At 48.6% G+C, this 19,626-nt stretch overlaps 2 protein-coding genes and 1 non-coding gene across 15 annotated transcripts in view; all 3 read left to right on the top strand.

The window, feature by feature from the left end:
- The first annotated feature begins 281 nt into the window (after positions 1-281).
- TPD52L2 (TPD52 like 2) lies at positions 282-16,251 on the top strand. 13 transcript variants are annotated; one of them, XM_064729654.1, is made up of 11 exons: positions 282-407; positions 833-972; positions 2,065-2,213; positions 3,060-3,119; positions 4,601-4,660; positions 8,636-8,737; positions 12,598-12,624; positions 12,990-13,031; positions 14,252-14,300; positions 14,382-14,430; positions 14,514-14,652. In XM_064729654.1, the coding sequence occupies exons 1-10, from the start codon at positions 389-391 to the stop codon at positions 14,415-14,417; spliced, it is 684 nt and encodes a 227-aa protein (XP_064585724.1). In that variant the 5' UTR covers positions 282-388; the 3' UTR covers positions 14,418-14,430; positions 14,514-14,652. The 13 variants fall into 13 exon arrangements, with proteins under 13 accessions (XP_064585724.1, XP_064585720.1, XP_064585723.1 ...); XM_064729650.1 differs by lacking the exon at positions 14,382-14,430 and having other exon boundaries at positions 14,514-16,251; XM_064729651.1 differs by lacking the exon at positions 14,382-14,430 and having other exon boundaries at positions 283-407; positions 860-972; positions 14,514-16,251.
- A 2,113-nt stretch (positions 16,252-18,364) lies between these two features.
- TRNAE-CUC (transfer RNA glutamic acid (anticodon CUC)) lies at positions 18,365-18,436 on the top strand. Its single transcript has one exon. It is a non-coding gene; the product is annotated as a tRNA-Glu (tRNA).
- Positions 18,437-18,653: 217 nt separating this feature from the next.
- DNAJC5 (DnaJ heat shock protein family (Hsp40) member C5) overlaps positions 18,654-19,626 on the top strand; it is a 30,745-nt gene continuing 29,772 nt past the window's right edge. Inside the window, exon 1 of the mRNA XM_064729608.1 lies at positions 18,654-18,794. The gene's annotated coding sequence lies outside the window, so the exon portion shown is untranslated. The remainder of the gene's footprint in view (positions 18,795-19,626) is intronic.

The raw sequence follows: 19,626 nt of genomic DNA, 5'->3' as shown, positions 1-19,626 counted from the left end.
GCAGAGAATTCCCTGGAGTCCCGTGCCGGTGCCGCCCGGTGTGTCGGGCTGTCCCAGTGCCCCGTGCCGGTATGTCAGGCCGTGCCCGCTGTCCCGGTGCCGCCCGGTGTGCCGGGCCGTGCCCGCTGTCCCGGTGCCCCGTGCCGGTGCTGCCCCCTGCCCTCCGGCCGCGCTCACGGCACCGCCCGGCCCCGCCCGGCCGCGCTGCCCCCTGCATGACGTCACGCCGGTGTCCGGTGCGGGGGGCAGTGACACGCGTGTCACCGTCACCGTGGCGACGCGGCGCTGACGCGCTGTGCCCGCGACCCTCCCCGGAACGGGCGGGCGGCGCGCGCTGAGCGCGTCACCGGGGGCGGCGGCGGCGGCTGGACGGGCCCGGGGCGCCGCCATGGAGAGCGCGAACCAGGGTACGGCCCGGGGGCTGCTCCGGCAATGGGGCGGGGGGTGCCGGGCACGGGGGGAGCCCGGGTATGGCGGGGCGGGAGCTGCCGCTGCCGTGATGGGGGAGAGGCCCCGGGGACGGGGAGCGGCCCCGTGGGTGGGGAGCGGCCCCGGGCATGGGCAGCGGCCCCGGGGGTCTCTCCGTGGCTCCGCTTCCCTCGCCGCGCCCCGTCCGCACGCACGGAGCCGGGCCCAGGGGCCGTGAGGCCGCGGAATGCCCGGCGCTGCTGCCCCCGGTTCCGATGGATGCTCGCGGAGGAAACTCCGGCCGAGGTTTCTGTTCCCGTTCCCGTCCCCTTCCCGCAGCTCCGCCGCCCCCAGCCCTGCTTTGCATAACGCGCCTCGCCCGCCGCTTGCTTATTCCGTGCCCTCTGCTCCTTGTCTGCGACAGATATCAACCTTAACTCTCCCAACAAAGGTCTGCTGGCCGATGCCATGACAGATGTTCCCGTGGATAACGCGGCCCGGGGCGCTGCGCCCGAGGGATTGACTCTGGCCGAGGAGGAGGAGCTGAGAGCCGAGCTCGCCAAGGTACGGGGGGCTCGCCTGGGCGGCCTGTGCCTGGCTTCTGTTCTGCTGGGAAGGAACAAACAGGAGCCACGGGGACAGGACTGGGTGTTTTGTTGTTGGGGTTTTTTTTTTTTTTTTTGGTTTTTAATTTTGCAGTGTTACCTTTGGGTCTCGGAGGTAATTGTTGAAATGCACAAAGCTGGCAGATACTTCAAACGCGGCGATGTGTTGTTTGCTCTTTCCCAGAGCAGCCTAATTTAGAGCTCTAAGGAAACAAGTGGCTTTTGATGCCAGGAGCTCAGTGTACGATTTTAGTTCCATGTGAAGCCAGAAAACACTACAGACAAATGCTAAGTGAAATAAAACCATTTTTCCTTAGGAAACTGAAACATTGGAGCACTTAATGGGCTTTTCTTCCTACCTTTTACTTTTAAATATTTATTACGCTTTACAGGCAACTATTTTTGCTGCCTGTGCTCTTGCAAAGAGCTGAGGGTTTACAATGTAGCATCCTAAAGTCTGAGCACCTTTGGTTATCATTTCTGTCTGAAACGTGGCTGAAGATAATTGCAGCTGTTTCTCCATGGTCCTTTCCTTCATGTGAGAATCCTGTGGTAATTATTTGACCTGCAGGTTGTGGCAGGGGAGGGCTTTGCTGCTCTGGGGGCTCATGCAGGGCTTGCTGAGCTGCAGCTAAGGTAGAAATGAACCCACTCTGCATGGAAACAGCTCCAGAGTGCTTTGAAATTGTTGTAAAAAAGATCTCTGAGAAAAAACTCTCTGCTTTAAAGACATCAGAGGAAAAGAAACATAAGATAAAATCTTAGTTAATAAGGTTTGGCGGCTGAATGGTGTTTACTGTTGAAATTACAATACAAGGAGTGAGTTCTGTTTATCTCAGTGTCACTAAGTCACAGTGACTTGTATGGAGGTGAAGTCTGAGTGGCCTCCCATCCAGTTCATGTTGAGTTGAATAATTCATCTGATGTTCTTCCCAATTTTTAAAATTAATGTTAATGAAATGTTGCTAGTTTTGAGGGAGGTAAAAATCTGTTTTAATTTACAGTTTTTAGCTAAACTGTGATTTGAGACAAACCTCTGCCCTTCTCTAAGGTTGAAGAAGAAATTGGTACTCTCAGACAAGTTCTGGCTGCCAAAGAGAGGCACTGTGGGGAGCTGAAGAGGAAGCTGGGTCTGACTCCCTTGGATGGGCTGAAGCAGAACCTGTCCAAAAGCTGGCACGATGTGCAAGTCTCCAACGCGTGAGTGTTTCTTGTGACACACCTGGGTTTAACCAGGGCTCTGTGGGACCATTCCCAGCTGGGTATTCCAGAGCTCTGTTCAGTGCCTGGAGGTTTCTCTTCGGATGGGCTTATGGAGTAAAAGACACCTTAAAAAATCCTTTTTGTTTCTGCATAAGCTGGATTTCCTTATCCATGATTGGGATAAATTGTTGCTGGCTGCTCTTTGTCATGGTGTTAAAAATCTGGATCACACTTGGTGTTAAAAATCTGGATCACATTTACTGGTTCAGTTTGCCCATTTCTGCCCATTCTTTGAGGCACAGGCAGCTGCTGCCTTATTCTGAACTCAGGCTCAAAGAGAAGTGCAAGCAGTTTCACAGCTTGTGCCAGTTCAGAAGCATTCCCTGGGTCATATAGCCTGAATTAAAAGCCTGCACTTCCTAGGAAAAAAATCTGTGATATTGGTGTGCTTTACCAGAGTCATCTTGTCCTAAATATGTGGAGTGAGACTGTTCCTGAGCAGGCATTAAGGGTATGGTCCCTGCTGTGCCTGACAGTGCCAAAAGGAGGGTCCCTGAGGTGAGTTTGTCCCTGCACTGGTTGTCAGGGACTCTGGGTGCCCATGGACATCATTCAGGCTAAAAAGTCTCTTGTAACTTAACGGGGGTTTGGAGTTAATGACAGTGATACTGCAGAGCAGATTGTTGAGCTGTTCATCTTGCTGTTTATTCTTTTCCCTTTTTCCTCATCCTCCCTCCTCTGTCCCTGCCCTATTTCTGTTTTTCCTTTGTCACTGGAATCTGTGTCATTGTCTTCTAAAAAATGAATATTACAGTTATATTCATTAACACTTTCTGTTTCTAGTTATGTGAAAACATCTGAGAAACTTGGAGAGTGGAATGACAAAGTGACACAGTCTGACTTGTGAGTGCCTCGGGCTCCTCAGCATCACCTCCTTGTTCCTTGCTGCCTTCCCTCATTTGTGCTGCTCCTTGTTCTCCCAGGCATCAGGGCTTGCATGGGAGCTGGAGGCAGGGTGAAGCAGGATTGTTACTTCCAGCATGCCTGGCTTCCAGCTAGAAACATCCCTCAGTTGCAGAGGAGATGAGTAAATGTTACTGCCATCATCTCTGTCATGGTCTTGCAATTGCAAGAGAAAAATTCCAATCAGTTACCAGACCACATTTTGAATAAAAAAACAAAAAATAGAAGGGGACAGAAGGGGACAAAAATGTAGCCACAATTTCCCTTCTGCTGGTAATTAATAGGTTAGTCTGTTGTTTCAGGTGCCTTATTAGTGAACCTCTACCTTTTCTGTGAAACTGTTTTTCTTCTCATCATGAGTGTGGTAGGAATCAGTTTGACTGCTGCCTTTCTGTATGGCCACGTGGGAGAGACGTGGCTGGAGGGGCTTCCCCATAGCTGGAATTTGGGGCTGTGCAACTGCCAGTGTGTTCATGGGCTTCTCAATCTGCTGCATTGGTGTGTGACCCTTTACCAGTGTCAGCACTAGAAATCCATGAATTTTAATCTTGGCTGTGTATCCAAGCAGGTGACAAATGCAGACAAAGAGCATCTGGCTACTTTGGCTTCTGGAATAAATTCTTTAATTATATTAGAGCTCCACTGATATTAGACATGAATCATTGATTCCTGCTGCATAGCTGAACTTAAGGAGCCCTTGAGTGCTTTCTGTGCTGAAGTTTCTTTCCCTTTGTCTTGTATTGAAGGAGATGATTTAGCTAAGAGGAAAACATGAATTGGGAGCATCACATCATTAGGCAAGGTGGCACTGATCTAACTGGGGCAAGTGAATTCTGGGTGATAAGTCCCCTCCTTTGAGCACTCTGTGTTCTGTCTGAGGTGGGAGCAGCCACCTCCTGTAGTGTGTGTGTGTTCTGTACCTCCAGAGTTAGTTGTCACAGCCCTTAAGGTACTGTTTTTGTATAGAGAAACATGATTTTTAAATATTGGAAAAACAAAAGTTTAATTGTTTTGTTCCTGCTGTATTGGTAAAATACAACTTTGGGTGTGGCAATTTGATTTTTTGGCTTTAAGATCAGTTCACTGCTCTGTGCTTTTAATACAGACCAGCAACAGAACGTGTAGGAAGGGAGCAGAAGATGCAAAGCTTTTCATTTCCTGACACCTTTTAAACTGCAGGCTTTGTTTCTTTGTGCTCAGTGTTTGAACATGCTTAAACAAAAGAAACTGGGGCTTAGGTGTCTCCCTGCCTCTCAAACAGTTCATTTCCCTCTGGCTGTACCAGAGAGGCTGAAGCTGTTGTCAGAGCAATAAAGCCTCTGATACTGTAAGTGTAAAGAGTCACTAATAATGTGGAAAGTATCAGAACAAGCATCTGTAGTGAATCTTGGAGCTGTCTCTAACCTCAGTTGTGTTTGTAGATATCTTTCAGCCAGCAGCACACTGGAGGACTGGAATGAAAAATTAACTCAATCAGAAGCGTGAGTGTCTTAACCTTCAGCCTTAACAAATGCTTTCCTCTGCCAGTCTGCTGCCACTAACTGTGCTGTGCCTCTGCTCCCAGTCCTCTGCTTTCACCAGATCTACCTGGACATTTATCTTTCCTAGCTTTTAACTTTTTTAACCCAATAAATGCCTCTGCTGGGAGAGGGAGCTTTTCCTCAGGTCAGTATCCAAGGGATACTCTATAAATGCCTGCCTGGGCTCAGGAACTGGCTGGAACCCCTGGCTAGCTGAGACCTGTGTGCCACATGTTACACCCTCAGCTGAGAAGCTGTGGAATAGCCAGGCTGCCTTTCTTGTTACCCCAACATGCTCTGCAGGGAGCAGGAGCTTTGCTTTCTGCTGTGGTACCTGATGAGAATAGAGCTGTAGTGTCCAGGGCAGCTTCCTGTCATGTTGGGGCCACAAATAGACTCAACCAGCTTAAACCTCACAACTGTTCTACTCCAGTTGTTGAATGCAAATCTCTCTTAGATGTGCCCTTACTAAATGCTTGAAATTAAATTCTCATCTGGACTAAATTATGGAGGGATATTGTGGAAGTTGGCCTTTGTCCTTCTCACTGTGCATTTCCCACAGCATGTAGGGCGATCCCTTGCAGTGCTGGAGTAGGTGCAGGTAGGTTTTGTCATTATTTTCTGAGCTGATTTAACTGGGGAGGTAGGTCTTAGATATGAGCCAGCTTTTCCTGTTCCCTGGGGTGGGTATAAAGTGCAGTCCTTGGAGCTGCCTGGTTATCAGCAGCCTGTGTGCATGCAGGGTTTTCTTCCTAACACGGGTGAAAGAGGAGCAGAGATAAAGTGTAGGAGTAGCAAAAAGAACTTTGAAGTATGCAGGTCTACTTTCAACTGTGTTTTCTAGATTAAGAGGATGTAAACTGTCACCATTTCACTTGCCAAGCAGAGTGACCTTGGTTTTTGTGCTCGCTGTCAGTGGCTGACTCCAGCAGAGTTCAGAGTCCCTCCCTGGGTGTGCCTGCAAGAGCAGAAAGCTTCTGGTTAGATCTGTTTCCTTGTACTTCATAAGCACAGAAATGTGGAGGAAATGTGCTTTTGTGGAGCACTTGGGAGCTGAAGAGCTGTGGCACCTTTGCTTTCCTGCTTGCTTTGGCACTGGACACAGTGACAATTGTGCTGGCAAGGCAGAGACTGAAACAGGGACATGAGGGGGATTGAAACAGCAACATTTCAGAAATCAATCTGAGTTTCTACTTCTTCAAAGTTTAGTGAGTGCAAAAAGTCAAGTTCAAGAAGTCCAAGGGTGAGGTTTCATTCATGTTTTGGGTTTTTTTATGCAAATAATTCATCTTTCCTGTTTCAATGTTGCTCTGCTCTGTAACTAACAAGGCTCTTGAGTGAGCTGGGAATGGACCTGACTCCTGACCTTATGGTGCTTTTGCTTGCTGTGGAATTTCCTGGTGTTTGCCATTCCTGGCCACAGACTTTCCCTCTGCAAGCAGTACATAAACAGGGGAAAACCCACCCCAGTCTGTTCCTAGAGCCAGTTTCACTGTAAGCAGAATGTGAGGTGACTTACACAGTTTGTGTCTTTAGCCAGACAGCTCAAATGGTGATTGCTGGGTGAAAGCAAGCGAGAGGAAGCTGGTGTTAATGGATAAAGGAGGATTTGAGGGTGCAGATTTCACTCCTTCCTGTCAGGGTTTATAGGGGAGGGGTGCAGTGAAATGTTTGAATACCACAGGATGAACAGCACAGGGCAGAGATCATCTCTGCAGCTTCTGCTGCAGCCAATTGCCTGTGAGTAAAGTGGGGTATTAGCCAGAGCTTGTATTTATTACTCCCAGATTTGGATTATTCCTTTGTGCTTTGTGCTGGGGCTAAGAGAAGAGAGTGCTTGTGAATTTACACCCATGGAAAACCAGGCTGTGGCACTTGCAGGAGAAGAGTTGCAGCTTCTAGGTCAGGGCTGGGTGTAGTTAAGTTGCATTAAAGCCTTGTATAAGCTGATCCCTTGCTGTCACAGCTGCAGCTGTGCATGTGTGTGGTGGCAGTTCTGGGTTACAGAGCTGCTCATCTCCCTGTGCTTCCCTGGCTCTGCCTGGCAGCACTGAGGTGTGTACGTGTGTGTGGGAGCTGTGGGTGCAGGACTAGGCTGGCCACCTGATCCAGCTGCTGCTTTTTTGTGCTTCCAAGTTTATATTTCATCCAGATTGTTGCCTTGATCTAGATTGCTGTGCCAGCACAAGCAGTTGTGCTGGAAGGAGCACACTGAGGCAGAAGCAGCAGCACCCAAGTGCTTGTTCTTTGGTTATATTAAAAATTCTGCTGTCAGGTGTGGAAAACATGATTAAAAAACTGTCTGGCCTGCTGAAGCTGGAATGGTACCTGGAATTGTACCTGGAATTTTGCAGTGTGAATGGCATGATGGTGTCTTTTAAGGCTGTAAATCATTCCTCAGTGCTGAGCTCTGAGTGCCAAGCAGAACTAGAGTCAGCACTGCATACTTTGGTGAGCACGAGGTCTTCAATACTTGTTAGGCAGCTGTAAATCAAACCCCATGACAGGGCTCAGCCAGGGAGGAGCCTGGCTGCTGAGGGCAGGGCTTGAGATCCTCCTCAAACACACTGGTTGCCATAGGAAGGCAATCCTTGTATGAGATCAAGCAGCCTTGGTGCTGATCAGTTCACTCCTGAATTGTGCTGAGGTGCAGAAAATTGTGCTGTGCAGAGGCAGTGTTGAGGCCTTGCTGTTGGGCTATGCTCAGGTTCTTCTGGAGCTCTTGACTTCAAGAAGAATTGGTCTGAAAAAGGGAATTACAGGAATTATAGGAGTTACAGGAATTCTCTCTGAGAAGCAGGAAGAAGGAAGGAAAAGTTGATGCAGTTTTGCCCTGTTCTGCCTAAGTCTCATGTGTATTCGTGATTCAGAAATACTTGGCTGTGGTATTAAAAAAAATAACAAAACCCCACATGTTGTAATTGGAATTGCTCAAATCCAGTTCTGGTGCTGTGGTGCTGTCCATGCACTTCTGCCTGGAGAGAAGGAGATGTGAGTAAGTCATCTGTCACCATGGTGTTTGTAGCCAGGGCAGCTCAGGCATGAGAGAACATTAGGCTGTTTATAAAGCCCTCCTCCTAAATGTTCTCACCAGGCAAAAAAATAATCTCAAACTGAAATATTTGGAATAAGAAAAGTGTAAAATGTTGTTTTCCAGCTTGAGTCTTTTCTTTGTAGTCTGAAGAATGACATAAATCTAGATGTTAATCATCAACTGTAGAATAGTTTAGAGAGAATGAATTAATGAAAGTGACACAGAGAATCTTTGTTCCTGAGATTAGTCTCATCTGCAGGAAACAAAGGTTCTCAAGTGTCTCCAGCTCAGGTATAAACTCAAATAATCAGCTGAAAAATAAAAGCTGTCAGACTTTTTACCTATTGTGGTTAATGGTAACTGATAGGAAACTTCTCTACTAATTTATTTCTAAACTGCTGCTGTAGAGCTAATGCTGATTCCTGCATTTCTTTTCTATACGATGATAATGGTCTTGCTTCTTGCCTCTGTCCTCCAAAACATAACTCCACATCAAGTGCTATGGCTCCCTCAAGGCTGAAAGGATAGTTTGGAATAGGTTCCTAGATTTATTTATCCAGAACATGAAAAGATGTTTGCAGAGCAATTAGGCTGCAGTGCTGAGGTGTTAGAGCTTCCATGTGGAAAATTGGTTTTGCTTTGGTTTTTAGCAAATATTTGTTAGATTTAAGAATATGTGGTCAAAAGTAAAAGGTGAGGAAAGGTTAATGAAAGGTTAATTCTACGCTTGCTGCTTTTGTAAAACTTCAAGTATTTGAATGTATGGAAGTGGCTCTTTCAGTGGAGTCAGTGCAGCTCACTAACCCAGCTTCTTTCCTTTAATATGGGGTCCTTTTACAATATGGGGGGACACTTTTGGATCCAGCTTGTTAGTTCAATTTGTGATTCTTTTTTCCATGTAGTTATAAGAAGACCCAGGAAACCCTTTCCCAGGCAGGACAGAAGACTTCAGCAGCCCTTTCCAATGTAGGTTCTGTTATCAGCAGGAAGCTTGGTGACATGAGGTAAGATTTCTGCTTTGCACTCCAGGGCTTTGATCTTGGTTTCAAACAGGAATGGGAATTCAGACAATAACTAGGCTTTCTTCCATTTTTCTGCTTAGTTGGCAGCACGTTGCTGTTGATGGACTGCCACCTTCTGTGTGGCCCTGTGCATTGTAGCTCAGGACAGATTGAACTCTTTTTGAAGACTTACTGAGGGGATAAGCCTGTTCTAAGGCATTTAAGTTTGGTAGGGTTTAGGAGAGCTGACCAAACTTTTTCAGCAGCTTTTCCCCTTTTACCATCATGTGGATTCACTGCAGCTTTTATGTCATATGTAAGAAATTAGAATTAAAATTTCCCTTTTAGATTATGGGGGTATGTTTTCTCAGTGTAGCTGCTTTGGATTAGAGAGGGGTCATCCCTCCTGTGCTCTGTTATGATTAAAAACAAAAAGGGAAAACTCTGTTTGCTGCATTCCATGTGGTTTCAAGCCCTGGGTGTTGACATTCCATGGAGAAGGGCAGCATGTCTTCCAGGCACAGTTATTTAATGTTGGTTGGAAAATATCAATTGATTCAGAAGATTATGACAACATTAACATATTTTTCTGTGGTTGGGGTTATCTCCATTCCCTAAGTAGATGACCACTGAAATAATTGCAAGTTTAAACCTCTCCAAACTGGTAAGGGGGACAAGTTCTCCTGGCTGAGGTTCTTGCCCTGAGAGATTCTCAGCTGTGCAAAGCCCAAGGTTAGAATTGGTGATTTACCTGCTCCTCAGGCAAACTTAAAGCTAAAGATTAAAGATTTAAACTAAAGATTTCTACAGAACTTTAAGCTAAAGATTTCTTCCCCACTGATGGTAACATCCACATTTTTCATGCAGAATCCCTTGACCATGTTTTTCTTGGATTTGAGAGCTAATTCTAGGTTACTGAGAGCCTGTCTGGGTTACTAAGGAAGGATTTTTAGAGCTTGTATTTAACCTGCTGTCTCAGACCTTGGATTGAATGGGTAGCTGTCATTCTTTGTAGGGAATTTCCTATTCCACTGTGGCCGGGAGTATCTGAGTGGTAAGAACGTGTTGGCCTCTGATCACATAGTCCTGATTTATTCTGGTTCTGTCCTCAGTGAGTTAGTTACTGTGTTCCTGGAGGGTGTTTTTTGGTGTTTTCAGAAGCTCACATCACAATTTGGCAGAGGACTAGCTGGCTTCCTACCCTTTCCAGCATTCAAGTTGTAACTTTTCTTTCCTGGAAACTCCCTAGTCTGATGGAAAAAGAGACTTTCATGTAATGACAGGAGATTACAGATACTGGCACAAGATGTGGTGGGAATACATTATGCCAAACTGATAAATGAACTTGAGGCCTGGTTTCTGCAGTCTGACTGGGCTATTGCAGCAAAGGAATGGGAACTGTGCTTTTTTTGGGACCACAGGGGGAACTCCTGAACTGGGGTTGCCTCAGGCAGAAGCTGTTGGGACAGGCTTGGTCCTGCCTGTTGTTTTTGAGCTGGGAGAATGCAGGTCATGCAGCTGCTGAAGTGCTTGTGCCATGCCAGGAGCAGGTGATGGAGGGAGGGGATGCTGGGGTGCTTTCCTGATGGCAGAGCTGGCCTGGCACAGTCACTGTCACAGCTGGCCCAGGCGCGTGCCAGGCCTTGGCAGCAATGGTTTTTCTCAGCTTCAACATCTGCATTCCTTTTTATAGCTAATACCTTGGGTGAGGTGTTATGAAATATAGGCAGCCTCTGTTTTTATCATTTGGGAATCCCTGCCAAAGTTATTTCAGCAGAATTTGTATATGTGGCCCTGCAGGGGAACACAGTAATAATTTTTTTCTGTAAGACTTTCAGTTTTTCTCTGCATATATAAACAGACTTCTATCTCCTGTGCTGCATCCAAGTGTTCCTTTTTCTGATACCGAAGAAGGTTTAACTCTGAGCATAAGGTTTTGCAGGAGCTGTCCCACTTTTCACCCTTGCCAGGTGAACTCTGGTGTTCTGGGATGTGATCAGAGCTGACAAGGAGTGAAGTCTGTTGTATTGCTGTGATCACTGCTCTGAACCAGTGGGATGATCTCTGTTCCCAGAGAATCTCTCTTACAGGGCTCGTAGCCTACGCTGACCTCCATTACTGTACTCTGGTTTTTTCCTTCTTACACTACAAATTCACTTGTAAAGCGAGTTTATTTTCCAGCACTGGAAGTGTTGAGATAACAGAGGGGATTTCCTTGTTTAGTCAGCCTTCACTGGCTGATAAATACAAGGAAGGCCTGATGGATGGGACAGAGCCTCCAATACACCCAGGGTGTGGGCCTAATTCCATTAAAAATGCTTGGGCCAAATTGTTTTTAAATACAAGTAATATGTTAAATCTTTAGACATGCTGTATTCTGATCAAAATAATTTTGATGTGTGGATTGTAACCTTGGGAAGTTAATGCTGTAACTGTGTGCTCACTGCATTAATGCTCGACTGGATTGCTCTGAGGAGAGGAAATGTATTTAGTGGGTGGGATTTTTTCAAATCTTGGCCTGTTCAGATGTCTCTGTTATCTCCACCTACAGTTAAAAAGTAAATTGGCTTTTAGACATTCTGTTCCTGCATTTTACTGATGCCAGTAAACTGCAAAATTGGAAGTGTTTCCTTTTTGTTGCTTTGTGGGTTTGTGTCCACCTGTGCACTTGGTGGTGTCTGGTGAAGTTTGCTGCTGTACATAATGCTACGAGCAAATTCATTGTGAAACGTTAGCCTGAACCCAAAGTGCCTGCAGATTCTGGAATTTATGTAAACTTTCAATCCTTATGGAAGGAGGAGAAGGGTTACTGCTAGGTCCAGGCCAAGATACTGAACAAGGAACCAGTGCTTGTGGTATTCTGTATGGAGCAGCATGGTGCATGGATGTGTTGTCTGTGTTGTTCTCCTTTAAGCAAGAGTAAGTAGAAGGTTAATTTATTTCACATGCAAAGGCAGCATTTCAAGGCATCTGCCCTGCCAAAAAGAGCTGACTGGGATATATGGGGAAATGAAACCACAGAGCCCAACATCTTCACTCTGGCTGTCAGGAAAAGCCCTTGTACTCATTGCCAAGTACTTCACATCCAGCTTGCCATGACTGCTTCCTACTGCAGAAGAATTATATTTAAGTGGAATAAAACACGGCTCTGGCAGGAGAAGCTCCTTTAGAGCATCTTAGTAATCTTCCTAATAGAAGTAGGAAACCTCAGTCTGTTGTTTCAGACTGCTGAGATGCTACTGCACTGCAAAGTCCCATCCTGAAAATGGGCAACCAAGTTACAGGGTAAACATGATACCTTTAATCTTCTCTTTTAATAACCTGCAGTGCATTTGTTCTCTGAACTGTAACTTTGAGATTTGCAGGCTTGGCAAGATGAAGTGCAGGTATCCATTGCAGGTTGCCCTTACTCAAGTCCTCACCAGAAGTCTGAGCAATGCTGTCTTTGTATGAGGGATCACAGGGGGAAATGGGGAAGGAGGTATCTCTACCAGTATAGCTGGTGCTTGGTAATACCTTCAGTTTAGAAAAAAATGCTTAAAAAAACATGTGAAAGCAATAGATGGGGGTAGGTAAAATGTTTTGGTTTTCTGTTGCACGTCTGCTCCTTCCCCTCCCCAGCTGGGTTCTAAGTTGATGTAGGTGCTGTTATTGCTCTTTGAGAAACATTTTAGCTTGTCTGGAGTTAATGAAAAGCATTTCTTTTGTTTGCTCTTGTGATTTATTTTGAGAGGCTTCCTCCTTGATAGTTGACTTTGCTATCCCATGATTCTGTGACCGTGTCCCTGCATTTGTTGTTTATCTCTGTGCAAGTTTCTGACCATTCCTTCCTTTTTCTCTCTGCTGCCCGTGGCCTCTCCCAGGGCTCACTCCATCTCACATTCCCTTAGGTAAGATACGCTTCAAGGCTCTAAAAGAGCATTTGTTTCTGTGCCAGGCCCTTGCAGACCTTAAAGGGGAAGCTGGTTATTTAAGCCTTGCCTAAACTTTTGACACAGATTGAGAAATCTACCACAAACCAATGCCCTGGCATTGACTTTTGTATCACAGTTGCAGTTAAATACTGGCTATCCTGTGTCTGGGGAACTAAACTCAGGGCTGCAGCTGTTAAATAAGGGGAGACAGGGCTGGCTCCTACCCCTTGGGCTGCCCACAGCAACCTGTGTGTGGACAGTGAGTGTGGGGTTCGGCTGCTTTTGCACGGTGTCACATTGTTGTTAACTTTTTCCTCCTTGTCCCAAACGCTTCCGAGCAGCGGCTACTCCATCCGCCACTCGATAAGTATGCCAGCCATGAGGTAATGTAGCACCTGCCTGTGTCTCCTGAGTGGGGCTGGGGGGAGCAGCTGCCTCCATCACTGCTGGGGAGTTTGTTCTGACTGGCACAACCAGCTCCTTCCTCGAGCAGGCCCCTCTCTGAGCATGGATTAAGCACGGCCTGCAGTTTGACTGTTTAAAGGGTTTTTTAATATATCTTGGGGTCATTAGCACCTGTCTTTTATTGGACTAAGTGAAGTGTTGCACCTGTATCAAAGTCTGGTTGAAGCTTGCAGCTTTCAGAGGCCCCTGAAGGGCAGGATTACAGTTCTGCCACAATGTATGGCACAGCCATTGCTGACACTGAGGTGAATCCTAACAGGAACCCTCTCCTCAGCCTTCCCTTAGCTGGTGATCTCCTTGCAGGAGGAATGATTGCCAGGGCTGGACAAGCCCACAGAACTGTGTTCATCCTCTTTCCAGATCAGCAGAGGTTGTTCTATGGCTGCAAATCTAAAGCAATGCCTTGGAACAAAAATAACTGAGATGAGGCGAGTCATCTCCCAGCGCTCCCGCAGCCTGGCCCGGGGGAGCAGCTCGATGAGTAATTGCCTGGTCTGGATGCTCAGTGCAGAGCACTCCCTGAAATCCTTTGCCAGCCAAGCAGCTTGTTGGGTTGTCAAACAGCTGACCTGGTTTTCTTTGCTAGAAATATGAAATGCTCTGATTAATTTATTAAGCTGTGATTTTTGTGAGCATTTCCTGATGCAAATGATCACCCCTGTAGAAATAAAACTGCTGATAGGTGCAGGTACACGGCCCCTTCCCCTTCCTCTCCATGGGATGTGATACAGGAAAATGAAGCCTTTGTTTTAAGCTTCCTCAACTTTCCCTTTCCACTATTTAAATCAAAATGTTTTTAGTTGGAAGTTTTTTAGAGCTAAGAGCTGTTTTCTTCTCTACTTAAATGGGCCTTGATTCCCCAGTAAACCAGGACTTGTTTCCCTCAACATTTTAGCTTGAGCAATTGAGTGGACTGCATGTGGTATAAATGTTTTCCTTCAGAGTTTGGATGTGGTGTTCATGCCTAATGTGCCTGAGAGATTTGTGCCAAGGGCTGTGAGGAGCTGGAAGTGCTCTGGGTGATGGTGTCACTGCAGGGGAATGGCCACAGAGCCCAGTCACACCAAGCCATTTGATATGGTTAAGACCTAACTTGTCTTGATTTGTTGTTTTTTTTCTCCCCTCTTCTTTCTTCAAGGAATTCTGCAACCTTCAAGTCCTTTGAAGATAGAGTTGGGACCATAAAGGTAACAGTCTGCTTTGTCTTGTAAACACAGAGAGTGAAGCCTTGTGCAGAAACTTTAATTTCTGCAATGTTTTTCTTGTAGACTAGTATTCGGGCAAATGGCCTCTCAGATATGTGAAGTCTTGGCTACAGTAGGTGACCTCGACAAGGGGGAATTGACTTGGTATTCCCAGTGCTGCTTTCTTGGTGTCCTCACTCTCTTCTCTCCTTCCAGTCCCGCGTGGTGGGCAGCAGGGAAAACAGCACTGACGGCCTGCACTCCCCCTCTGGAGCTGGGGACAAGCCTCCACAAGACAACGCTCCCTTCTAGGCCTGGATGTGGCTTTGCACAGCTGTGCACAACTGGAAGAGCCCCCTCCCTCCCAAACCTTCACCACAGCAACAACAACATGCCAATCCAAGAAGGGGCTGAGAGCCAGTCTGGAGAGATCCATCCTTCATTCATAGACACTGCTGCTGGATCCAAGTCAAATAAAGAGAATGCAAAGTTTTGTACACAAATAATATTTTACACTAAAGTTTGTAGATTAAATGTATCACTGCTGTCCTTTTGGGAGAGCGTGTAAGCTGGAGTTTCCTTAAAGTAGCTCAGAAATGCCACTGCTGTGGTTGAAAACAGTTTTCCTTTGTCTGACATGGCTTGGAGCAGATACATGGCCCTGAGCAGCAGAGGAGGGCAGTAACTAGAGAAGCCAAGTGCATGGGCACCTTAGCTTCAGCTTCTGGCTCTGTTCTCTGTGTGGGCTACTCTGGGAGCTCCCAGGCTTCTCCTGTTACTGTTTTCTCTGGCTCTCATTGGAGCTGTTGGGTAGATGGGGTAAACAGTTGGGGTTTTTTCTGGGCTCCTAAAAGGTAAACTTCACTTAGCAGCTGCCTCGTTGTTACACTAATGCTCTAGCTTTAACAAAACTAAGAATCTTTATTTTTAAATGCAATGAACTTTAAAGAAATAAAGCGTAAAAACAAACAAACAAAAAAAAGCTTTCGCATATTAGGGCAAAGCTCCCTTGGACTCTGAAGCTGAACTGCAAGCCTTACATCACTTATGCTTTACTTGTTTATGATTTATTTTCTGTAGAGGAAACTGCAAGGGTTCTAAAGCTGGTTGTTGAGCACTGGAGTTTTGCATCATGCAGTCATAGCAGCATGTTTATAAAGCCAGCTCTTGTGTTAAATTCAGTGGTGCACTCTGTTTCCCGAGTGTATGAAACTTGCTTCTCCCTTCTCAGCTTATCCCTTCATTCTTGGAGGAGGAATTTCTGAAGGCTGGAATATGGATACCATTGGAGGGACTCTGCTCTGCTCTCTGAGGGCTCCTCCAGCTGGTACATCTGGCTGTGACTGGATGGGTTTCTCAGTTGAAAGCCCCAGCTCTAATTTTAGTTTACAAAACTGGCAGAGAGTCATGGAGCTCACCCAGTCCCTCCAGGGGCTGGATGTTTTGCTCTTTTGATGTCCAACTTCATTGCTCAGGAGCTGACAAATTCCAAGTTTTCTCCTAGAGGCCTGATCTTATTCTAGGCAAGGTGCCTCCACGTAGAAATACCTAGAGTGAGCAATTCTGTGCCTTAGAGGCGAAGTGGGACTTACTCAGGTCTTTAAACTTATGTACATATCTGGGTAGTTTTAGTGGTTAATCACCCTGGAGGGACTGAACTTCCTCTGACCCTTTAGAGAAGCAAGTTTTGACACTGATTTGATAAATCTCCATTTCCCCCACCCCTGCTCCTCTCCCTCTGCAGATCTGGGGATGTGGGATGAGATGTTAGTGGGCAGATGTACTAGGCCATAGGTGGAGTGTAGAGTGTCGTTCACGGGCACTCCTCACTTGACTGGAACTGTGAGGAACAGAGCCAGTGAAATGGGGACTGCAGGAGTTTGGGTATGGAACTGTTTCTCTTTAAGATAAAGACTGAGGAAATGTGTCAATAAAGAATTCCTTTGGGAGAAAATGGGGTGAATGTCTTTGTCTTGTTCTAACAGCACTGAAATCCTCTCTTGAGTGGTTGTTATGAACTCATGAGGTAAATACCAACTACTGCAGCAGCCTGAGGCAAGAAGCAAGTGAAATATTCCATCATATCCCTCTGGCTTATCTGCTGGCTCTTTGGGTGCTCTCTCATGAAGGAATGTGCTAAATAATATTTACAATCTGATGTTTCCTTTCCAAGATGCTGGACACTGTTCCCAAGCTGTTTCCTCTGGGCTGGGGAGCTGCAAACTCCATGGCCAGTGCTGGAGGTGAATTCCAGACTTCCTCATGCCCTTTTCCTGAGCTGGGAGCATGGAGCTGCAGTCCCAGCAGTAACCTTGGCAGGGGGAGTTGAAGCTGGAGAAATTTCTAATATGGAAAAGCTGCAGCTGGGGTGCTGGCATGGCCTGACAGTGTGGTACCTCAGGGAATCAGTCACCTCCATGGAAGCTCTGGCACTCAAACAGCACAGCACAGGGGAGTTGTGGATGCGTGGCTGGAGCTGCTGTCTCCAAGTTTAAAAGGGAAGTTCAGAGCAAATAGGTTGTGGAGAGGCCAGCAGAGATCCTCAGTGTGCTGTTTGCACAGGAAGGATGCCCAGCTAGGCTTGGTACATCTCCTTGGTGATGAGGGTTTGGTTTTAGATTTGTGGGGTTTGGGTGTTTGTTTTGAAGGTTGGGGATGTTTTTCCTACATGACTTCATTAGGTAAAACTACATCTCTCCAAGTGGGGCTGAGGACAGACAGGTTGGTGTGAGACCTGGAGGAGAGATGCTGCTGGGAGCACCCAGGCTGAGGTGAGGGCAGATGGCTCCATCCCACAAAGCAGATAAACAGCAGAATCAAAAGGTAAGTAACTGCAAAAAGCAGGAGGGAGCCACTTTTCCCTCCTGGCACCATGTCTGAACCCTCAGCCAAAACCACAGCAAGTGTTTCTTAAGGAATTTGAGATTTATGGTCTGAGAGGGGTTGCACAACCACTCCAGCAGCCTGTGCTCATCCTGGCTGAGCGGGCAGTGTCCAGAGCCAAGCTGCCAGCCTGGGCTCACTTGCTGCACCCCCGTGGGTGCTGGGTGGGCTCAGCATCTCCTCTTGGGTGCAGACTCTGTGCAAGATCCAAGGTCAGTGCTGGGGAGCCTCACAAGTGGCTGGTGTTTTGGACAGGGAAAGCTGCAGAAGCTGGGCTGGGCATGGAGCTGAAGCAAGGAGATGGTGTGGGTGTGTGATTCATGGTGATGACTCTGTTGGCAAATAGGATCCATCATCATTCATTTCTTTAAAACGTGAGTCAGAGGCAGCAGACGGGAAAGGCCATTAGAGCCTCACGGAGAAGCCACACAGCAGCAGGAGTGATGGGAGGGATAACTGGAACCAGTGTTCCTGAGGTCACCACCCCAGCCACACCTGCTCCAGGACGCACTGGATGGGTGGAAATTGTGTTTTTACCTAACACCGGGAAATAGCCGTGTTTCCCGGGAAACAGCCAGGAAACTTGACCGACTGGGAAAAACAGGCTCATGAGCTTAAATACTTCGTTTGTCCTGATTGTAAGGACTCGTTTTCCTTAAAGGGAACCGGCTCTGCACTGAGCTCCTGAGGGCGCTGCGGGGCTGGGTGGGGTGGCAGGATGGGATGGGATGCTCGGAAGGTGCTGTCCAGGCACGCTGCGGGTCGCTGTGCGGGCACGGGCTGAGTGACAGCGCCCTGAACCCTCAGCCTGCAGCACACGGGTGATGTCCTGGCCGTGTTCCGTGCGCTGCTGCATCCCGGACCTCCGGCTCCTCCACTGTCCTGCAGCCCCGTGCCTCTGTCCCCAGCCCCGCAGATCCCCGTGTCACAGCCCCCGACCCAGCGCTCCCCTGTGCCACGGTCACCGGCTCCTGTGGGGAGCTGCAGCCCTGGCCTCGCTGATCCCTGTGCCGCAGCCGCCAGCCCCACTGCAGATCCCGATCCCTGTGCCACAGTCAGCGGCTGCCGTGATGGATGCAGCCCCCGCCCCCTGTACCGCAGTCCCCGGTCCCATCGTGTCACTGTCCCTACCCGGCCAAGGAGGCAGTAGGTGAAAGATCATGAGAAACTCACACCAGTATCGCTCCCTGGTGGTCTAGTGGTTAGGATTCGGCGCTCTCACCGCCGCGGCCCGGGTTCGATTCCCGGTCAGGGAAGTTCCGTTTTTGCCGCGTTCTCCTCCCGCTTTTCCCGCTCCCGTCCCCGCCCCCTCCGTTCCCATCGGGATCCCCGCGCGCGCTCCCGGCGCTGCGGCCGCGTGCCCCCGCGCGCGGGCACGGCGGGGGCGCTGCGTGTCGGGGACGCGCATGCGCAGTGCGCCGGCGCCGCCCCCTCCCGTGGCCGGGTCCCGGTCGGTGTCTGGCGGCGGCGGCGGCACCGGCGCTGAGGACGGAGCGCGCGCGCCGCCGCGACCGGGCCCCGCGCGAGGCCCCCGAGGAGCCGCCCTCGCCCCGCGGGGCCGCCCCCGCCCGCCCGGGGCTGTGCGGCCCCCGCCCGCCCGCCCGCGGGCCGCAGGTGAGCGCGGCGGGGCCGGGCCGCGGGCGGAGGCCAAGATGGAGCTGGTGGCGGTGGCGGGGGGGGGGCGCGGCGAGGCGAGGCGGGAGGACCGGGGGAAGGTGGGGTTGTGCCCGCCTGGATCTTCCTGCCCGCCGGTATCTCCCTGCCCGGGGGCATCGCCCGCCGAGCATCCCCGCCCCGGGAGCCCCCCCGGCCCGGGAGCCCCCGCCCCGCTCCCCGGTGCCGGTGCGGGGCCCGCCCCCCCCCGCTCCTCGGAGCAGGGGAAAGAGCCCCGAACAAAAGGCCTGGGAAGGTGAATTCCAAATGAAAGTCATCTCTGTGTGTGGGAGCCGTGAATCACTCCGGCTCGCTCCAGAAGCCGGGGTGATTTTCCTTTCCCTTTCCTTACGTTATCCTGCTTAATTTTTATCGGAATAATTAGCAGCCGCTCGGCTGATGAGGTGCTTAATGAATGACGTACCGGCGGCGGGAAGCAAATCCAGCCTTTATAACGTGAAACTTGCAAAGGCAGCATATTTCTGTTTATTCGTGCAGTGTCTTCTGGCTCTCAAATTAAGAATTCCGGTCAGGTAATTCTGGAGATACGGAATGGACCGAACGAGACAGCGGATTCCCTGATAGCGCCTCGCTGCCGCTTTTGTGCTGTATCAATACCTGCCTGCTCCACACCGGTGACACAAAGCCTTGAGGTTATTAGTGGAGTGTGGGCACTGATGGAGCCCGTGCTCCCTGGGGAGCAAGGTGACGGCCATCCTGTCTGACATAAGAAGGAAATCCAAAGGGTTTTATCTTTTCTAGGTTTGTTTTCATCGGGGTGTTGATTTTTGTG

Source organism: Zonotrichia leucophrys, chromosome 20 (assembly GCF_028769735.1).
Source record: "Zonotrichia leucophrys gambelii isolate GWCS_2022_RI chromosome 20, RI_Zleu_2.0, whole genome shotgun sequence".
Taxonomy (NCBI): Eukaryota; Metazoa; Chordata; class Aves; order Passeriformes; family Passerellidae; genus Zonotrichia; species Zonotrichia leucophrys.
The sequence above is the reverse complement of the archived record's forward strand: the minus strand, read 5'-3'. Positions and strand labels throughout refer to the sequence as shown.